Source organism: Alligator sinensis, unplaced genomic scaffold (assembly GCF_000455745.1).
Source record: "Alligator sinensis unplaced genomic scaffold, ASM45574v1 scaffold135_2, whole genome shotgun sequence".
NCBI classification, from domain to species: Eukaryota; Metazoa; Chordata; order Crocodylia; family Alligatoridae; genus Alligator; species Alligator sinensis.
In genome coordinates, this window is record NW_005842067.1 from 784,000 (window position 1) to 792,274 (window position 8,275).

At 45.2% G+C, this 8,275-nt stretch overlaps 1 protein-coding gene across 10 annotated transcripts in view; it reads right to left on the reverse strand.

The window, feature by feature from the left end:
- ARHGAP26 (Rho GTPase activating protein 26) overlaps positions 1 to 8,275 on the reverse strand; it is a 332,594-nt gene that overhangs the window by 96,054 nt on the left and 228,265 nt on the right. For all 10 annotated transcript variants that reach the window (XR_003094019.1, XR_003094020.1, XR_003094017.1 and 7 more), the window contains exon 19: positions 2,084 to 2,222. Coding sequence is in view for 5 of the 10 variants with exons in the window: in XM_025204032.1 (XP_025059817.1) it covers positions 2,084 to 2,222 (139 nt within the window). In the remaining 5 variants the exon portion in view is untranslated. The remainder of the gene's footprint in view (positions 1 to 2,083; positions 2,223 to 8,275) is intronic.

Consider the following 8,275-nt stretch of genomic DNA (forward strand, 5'->3'; position numbering starts at 1 on the left):
CTATTTTGTAGAATGAGCACCAGAAAAAAAGGACAGCAGGTGCATCTACATGTGCAATGTGTTTACACATGCACCTTGGACCACAACACATTGAGCCAGTTTGGAGCAGCTCTGGCTGGCAGGGGACCCAGGGGGTCAGCTTAATGTACTGCTAAGAGGCTGGCAAGGCATGGGGGTGCTTCAGAGTGCGGCCAGTCAGCAGGCAGCAGGTCCCATCAGCATCTACATGTGCATTGCTGCACAGTAAATAATACCATCACAAGACAGTACTTGTATTTACAAGTACTAACCTACAACAGCATTTATTAGTTTACTGCGACCTAATAGGGTTGCACATGTAGATGCAGAGACTTTACTGCAAAGCTAATTAGGCAGGTCTGCAGTAAATGTCTCGTGTAGACGTGCCCAGCTTATACTAACACTCTCACTCCCAACAGCTGTTTACCTCATTAAAAATCCATGACCAAAAACAACACTGATTAGCTTTTCTTCAAAGTGTCAGCTAAGATGCTGAAATGTGAATAAGCCTGGAACATATATCTAGCTTATCACTTTTACAGCTGATCTCTTCCAGGCCAAAGTGGCCCTATCTGTAGCTATTCAGTACACAATCATCAACCCAATACCTCTTACAGATGCTAAGAAATAATTTAGGAGAAAAAAGAACTAAATCTCATTTTTAGCTTGTTCACAGTAACTTTAAGAACCAGGCGTTCCAATGCAGCACAAGTTATCTGTTAATGCAGCAGGAACCTGAAACACAGCATTGTTCCAAGTAAAACAAACATTCCTTTTCCATCTCTGTTCCTTGAAAGGATTACGTGCTAGTAACTTGGCTACTAGGATCATGAAAGAACTGCATGGAGAAGAGCTTGTCAGGTGATTGGCTCTGCACAGTTAAGAGGGATGCAGGTGATCTGGAGTTCATGCTCATGTTCATCACTTTGATGGCTGATAAGACAGGTGCACTCAGTTCTTCATTCACATACGAAGCCTTTGAGGGTCTGTGGTGAAGGCATAATGGGAGTGCTGGAATGGGTGGATGCAACAGGTGGGAAAGGCACAGACTAGTCAGGAAAAGAGCTGATAAAATAACGCCATGGGAGGAAAAAAAAGCAACTGTCCATTTACGCTGGAGTGTTTGCTGTCTCTGGGACTGGAGGTCAGGACCCATGGACTCTATACTCCACCCTTTGAGAAATACTGGACAAAAATGACATAGGCCAAGGTTTTCAAAAGAGCCCCTGTTTATGGGTATCAACTTTGGAATCAGAACATGCCTGATCTTCAGAGCTCACATGGGTTTCTAATGCATTTACACTGTAGCTTCTAAGAATCACAAGGATGCTCCCCCATTCTTGGCTTTTAATGAGGCAGAGAAGCCAAAATGTTTACAGTGGGCATGTCTACACGTTGCCCTAAAGCGATGTAGTGTTCACATGTGTCTATACATGATCACCAGCTACACTGCCACAGCAGCACACTCCCCAGTTATAGTATGCCACTATGACAATGTACCGGCAAAATCTAACAGTGCAATGTGTGCACGGTTCAGTAACCACCCATACTGCACCGTGCTTTAGTATTTCCAAAAGCAAGTACTAAAGCATGGCGCTGTAGCAATGTTGCCACATGGCGACACGTAGACACACCCAGGAGGTGTAAATGATCATCTTGTTAAGTGATATGAAGTGCAAGGGACTTTCAAACCTTTGTACAAAGGAGTCAACTGCTAAACAATAGTTGCACTAGTAGCAGATGAATGGTCTTGGAACTTCAAGCTGCAGGGGTGCATGCTTTCAGTGCACGGCTATTTTAATACAGCCTAATTTCAGTTCCTTGGGCTAAAATCTAGGGGATTAGAGAATCTCAAACTCCCCCTCAGTATAGCATTTCAGAGGAATAAGGCCTTATCCTGCTATAAGATCTCTCTCTTTCTCCTTTGGTGACCTCAGTAAGTGACAATCATCTCCTGTGGCGTGAGAAGTGAGCTCCATCCATTGTGGTAAAAAAACCCTCATGCGCAGATTAAGGAAGTGCAACCTCCCAACACAACCACTGCTCTGCTGTTTAACATACTTACGCTTTTCATTGGCCTGGGCGGTGTGGAAGAGCGTTAAGGGTCTCTCGCTGCAGGAGGGAGGCTTCGAATCTGTGCTCTTCTTACGAGATAACAGCAGCTGCGAGTTTGGCGGTGCCGTCTCTGGCACAGTGTTAAATATCTATAAATAAAACGAAGGTTCTTTAAATGGTCACATGTTGCAATGAAGTGTGGGTGGAGGGGGACTCCATTACAGCAGAGAAACTCAGTGAGGGAAACAGCCCTGAGAAACCAACAACTTGGCAAGTTACCTTTTTTAGGGTATAGAAAATGAGATTATAACATTCAGCTCCCCACCCAAACTGCCCTCCTTTCCTCTGTTCCTCACCAAAGCCACTTTGTTAATTAGTAAAAATGAACATTTTAATAGGTTTGTAAACCACTTAAGAGACCATGAATGACACCGAGGAGCTAACTGCAGGGAAAAAAAAAAAAGACAAATGATAGTAAAACCAAATGCCTATCTATATGTATATATTTCCATACGGTGCAGCTGTTCCCCATAGGCTGGCAGTTCTCAGGGCCCAGTGATGTAAACCAGCTTGTGAAATTCTTTGCAACTCCCAGCCACAGCTGTCTGTAAACTGAGTGATCACATTCTTCCTAAGGGGAATGGAATTTTTAAGCAGGATAAACCTTAACAGCAGCATTATTTCCCCCTTTGTTATTTATTGCTTCTTTTCTTTAACCCAAGGTTCACACAGCACTAGTGTTCCCTGAAAGCCATTCTTTGAAGGGCTCCCCTAGCAAAATTGCATTAAACACATACTTTAGTGCCTTTTCCTACTCTAACCCTCTGAGCCCAAGACTTCAAAACCAGTAGTTGTGCTGGGAAGTAAGGTTGCTCAGTATGAAGACTGTAGTTTGCCAAAAGGAAAATAGCATTTCAGAGACATCTCTCCCCCACATATACTCCCATAAATGCGAAGTACTCAACCAGAACACATAGCCATTAGCTATTTCTGAGGTGTCCAATTTCTTGCAGAAAGTTATAACATTTTGTCTGCCAGCTCCTATGAATAATTGCCAGAAACTCCTTGCTTTGTTTCATGTAACAACACAACGTCCCCTCCACTATGTCCCCTCCACAAAAATAAATGCAAAAGCAGGGAGCCTTTAATCAACTACTTTTAATATTGCATCTCTTTCTCAAAAGCATGAATAAGCAGGTTCAATGATAAATGCTAGTGCTTATGCCCCTTGGAAAAGTGATGTTTTGTTGTTTTAAGCGAATTGTACATTCGGGAATAAGCCTTATTGCAAATCCTTCTTGCCTGGTATAATTCAGAAATGGTGACCATAGTCATACTTCCTTTGAAAGAGCAGAGATGGTTGCACTTTCGGTGCCCCATGATTCAACCTGATCTTTTGAACAAACATTTTAATTTAAGCATCACATTGACTTGGGTTTAAAAAACAACAACGAAAAAGAAAAAAGATCTATTTCTGACTGTAACATATTCCAGAGGAAATCAAACAACAGCAGCTTAACTGCATCAAGCCAACCAAACCCTCAGTGCCACATAATTCACAGCACTTCAGCCAAATCTCCTATCCGTTGATAGACGTTGCTAAAGCTGAGCTTCTGTATCTGAGGCTAATAATGGGGGAGAAACAGGAAACAGCGATGAATCATCACACAAAAAATTCTGAGAATATTCAGGGCCACTGATAAAGGCACTGATAAGTGAAAAGCTGCATTTGACTGTAAGTAGTTGAACAGAATGCAAAACAGGTGGAAGGGTCATGTATTCTTAGTTCTTACTTTTAAAGATCTACCAATCCATCCTTCTTGCTTTATGTATCAGTTGAAGGAGTCCCAGTTCAAAGGCTTGCTCAGTTGTGCTACATACGTCTTTCTCACGCCAGATGGTCATATGTCTCTGTGGTCACGTCACACTATGTCATTGTTACTCTCACGGTCTGAAAGATCAGCCACCAACGGCTACTCAGGATCTTTCTGTCTCGCATCCATTTCTTCTTGCAACTGACCCCTCAGGTACAGAACTGAAGCACTGGGAGAATGAACAAAGCAACCTTAAACGGGACTTTCCCCAAATCAACCTTCTAGGATCCCATGGCATTCTTTTAAATCTGGCTTCAGAAAGCTCATAATTCAGTTAGAAGCTTTGTTGGCAATACTTGCATAGGTTATCATGCTAAAGTACAAATCAGAGGCACAAGCAAGTAAGTTACACCAAAGCACTCACTTTCTTGCATGCTAGATCACCTGACCCAAGAGAATGGAGTCCTTTTAAAACAGAGCGCTAGGCCGCAGGTCTGCTCCATTCCTCTTGATTTTAAAAAGCGCATGGGTAAATGTGTTTTATTTTTCTCATTTAGAGTGCCCACCAATACAAAATTCGGCATGGAAGATGTATTGAGAAAAAAACAATACAAACAAAAGCTTTTCAGGTTGTGTGTGATCATTACTCTCATACGTTTACAGAAGAACTCCCAGAGAGGGCAGCAGGGGGCAAAGACAGACAGACATACACTTGCCGGCATATACATAACTTGCGACTAGACACTCTCAGCTGGAATCATGTGGTTTTAATTTCATTGGAACATCATTATAAAGAATTCTATTAAACTACACACTTTAGCGTCACATGCATGGTGAGCTATCAGCACCAATTGTGCCTTGCAGATCAAACTGCAATAGAAGAAATTTTTAACTGATCCTAAGGGCTGTACAAAGGGCAACATTGCCAACTGGGCACTGTGCTCATGACTTCACCCATGCAATTTTGCAAAATTAATGATCATTTTGCAGAAAAGACAGGCAAGGTTTCAGATGCTGTGTAAAGCTAAGCAACATCCTGCCTCAACATCTCCTTTCTATCCCTCCACCCCTAGCAGACTTTCAAGGGCTTCCAGTTCTTTCTAGTTTTATAGACTGCGTTCTATTCACTGCTGTGACTCCAATTGTGCAAGGTTCAGTAAATATCCTCCCCCTTCGCCTCTCTGCTATGTTATAACCTTCTTTTATTAAGCTACAACTTCTTTTATTAACATCCCTTCCCCCTTTTATTTTCCCTGGTGTAGCCACTCCAAAGATTAAAGTGTTGCCGGCCCTGAAAAAGCCCACATCTTGCTTGCTCATGACAGTCATCATTTCTAGACAATCTGCAGCCCTTGGCAACAGCAGGATAATAGCCTAGTGAGCTGCCATTAATGATCACAGCTGAATCATGCAATTGTGCGTGTGCTTAATTTACTCAGCAGAGTCATGACTCTGACCGCCATGCAATTTTATAGTGACAATGTGACACCAAATCATGCTGAAACAGAAACACCAAAGTTTCCTCCAATACAGCTTTTATCATTTATTTGCTTGTGTTTGCATTTTGAGAGCATTGATTCTGTCATATTTGGTTAGAGAAACTAAAGACAACCAATTCCAAACATGTCTATCTGGCAGACTGAAGAGGACAAGGAAGAGAACTCTACTAATGCTGTCCTTTCAATCCCAAGCATATCAAGCTATTAAGATGAACAGCGTGACCAAGAAATGGAAACAATCTAGCGCTGTGCTAAGAATATTAAAAAGTATTCTCTATGTCACCTATGAATAACTTGTAGCAGTTGAAGCTAAAATTAGTTGCTTGAATGGGGGGTGGGGGGAGGAAATCAATAAATACCTAAGTTTAAGAAAATGCTGATGTCTGTTTTCTATCTCCCCTTCAGGCCTTGAAGATACAAAGAACCAGAAGATAAATAAATACTTTACATTTGACTTTGACACAGTATACTCAAGAAACTATATAGGTCTCTTTAAAAGGATATGAGGAAACACCAGTGCAAGGTTTAAAAAAGGGACACCATTTCTCAACATGAAGACTAGAAAAAGTTTGGTATAAAACCCTCCTCTCACCTCAGGCAGAGACAACCCAAGCAGGGTGCGGGGCTCAGGGCAAGTCAGTCCATGCAGGGCCCCGGTCCCACTCCCCCACTCCAATCCCACCCGCCCCAGACCCAAAGAAGCTGCCGCAGCCATTGGCAGTGGGGGGAGGAGGGGGCTGGACTCGAAGCAAGCGGCGGTGATGTAGAGTCGCTATGACCGCTCCGCTCGGCTCTGCAGGGCCCCCCAAAGCGCAGGGCCCGGGGCAGTCGCCCCGATTAGCCCCCCGCTAGGGACGGCCCTGACCTCAGGTGAAAGTTTTTAAACTCAGCACTAACTCAAATCCATTCTCCAGTGAGCACCATCTTAGGGCTAGATTCACAAAAGGACTTTTGGGTGCCTAAGTACAAAATGGAGTGCTTCAAAACCCTTGCTCAACTGCTGCCTCACCCTTGGCATTTTTTCCCATGTTTAATGTAAGATGCACCATTAGTCCTTGGATCAGAGCCTATAACACAGATTATAGCTCACCTTCCCAGCTAAATACAGGCAGTCAAAAAGCCTGAGGCTGAATTGATTCAATCTGCAGGTTAGTCTAAACTGTGTAGATTAAACTGATAAGCAAATGAACAGACATTCACTTTTGAATCAAGAAATATAACCATATGCCAGCAGTGACTCAGGCCAGAACTTTGAAAACAGTTTATGCGCACCAAACTTCAGATTTGAACTGGGTTCCAATCCGATTTCCAATATAGCATGGACAGATGTCTCCAGCTGGTATAGCTGTTGTGCTGGAAGGGGAGGGGGGCAGATCAACACCCCCCCACCAGGAGCGAGGGAGGGGGCAGGCATCATCCAGCCAGGGTGGGTGCAGGATGGAGCTGTGGCTCGTGGGGGGAAGGTGGCTCTCGCCTTCGTTTGCACCGGGGGGGGGGGGGGTGTGCCCCCCGATCTGCGTGGGGCAGGGAAGGCAGGCTGCAGCCGCAGGCTGGAACCAGGCTTTTCTTGCCAGGGGCTGGACTCAGAGCGGAGGCTACCAAGAGGGCTGCAGCCACCCCAAATTTTACCATAGCACCCTCCCAGCACTGCTGCCACCATGCTCCCAGTGCAGCCCCAGCTCTTCCTGGCTCAACCCCCACCTCCTGCCACACAGCAGTAAGAGCCAGGGCTGTGTCAGGCACGCAGCGGCACTGAAAGGGAGCTGCCCCCCACCATCCCGATGAGCCACACCGCTAGCCTACGCCCCACACTGGAGTAGGAGGGGGTTGAGCCGGGAAGAACCAAGGCTGCACTGGGCCTGCAATGGCACTGGGAGAGAGCTCCAGTGAAATATGGGGTGGTTGCAGCTCCCTCCATAGCTCCCGCCCCCAGCGAGAAGAGCCTGGCTCCAGCCCACCCACTCACCCCACGCAGATCCAGGGTAGGGCACAACCTGAGTGCTGCGCTGCAGCTGTGCACACACAGGCATTTATCAGCCAAATTATCGGGCTGATTTCCGATACAGTCAATTTTCTTTATATCGGTATTGGACTGACGTATCAGTGCACCTCTACTTAAAATCCATTAAACAGAGAAGGGTTTCCCTATATCTTGGTGATTCCACTAATAGTTAGACGATTGTATAAAACAGGGGAGGCCAACCTGCCTCACGGGTGTCCCGCAAGTGGTTTGGACAGCCTCTGTGTGTGGCATGTGGCAGATCAGGGAGGGGACAGAAAACAGCAGCAGATAGGGCAGGAAGCAGAAAGCAAAGCAACAGGGTGGTCATGGAGCACACAGCAGGAAGCATAAAGCAGAGTAGTAGATCAGGCAGAGGAAGGGGTTTGGAATGGCACTCATGGAAGGTTGGGGGCTAATTTGTGGCATGCCTGCCAAAAAGGTTGGCCCAATTGTGGGCTCACCCTGAACTAGCAAGTAGCAAGTTTAGCTCCCTGTGCTCCCCTGGCGAGGAACAGTTTCCAGATGGGAAATCACGTGGTATCCTTCTCTATCTGGAAGTCCCATTCAGCACTCCCAGCTTCTGAAAAGACTTACATGTGCTCCAAAGGCTGGGCACTGGCCACTGGCCACATGTTCAATTAAAGGCACAATAGTAACTAGCTACAAAGTTACTGCACATATTGTGTGCAATAACCATGTGGCTAATTCCGCATTTTATCACACCATTAACTGAATGAATGTTAATCATGTCTTAAGTGTAACGTCTGTCTGAAGCCTAAATGCCAGTAGAGGGCCATGAATTGTGAATGAAGGTAGTTCCCCCTCCTCCCTTGTCCCAAAGTGAAGCAACGATACCCTGCAGAGCTTAAGACACCCCTCTATCACCA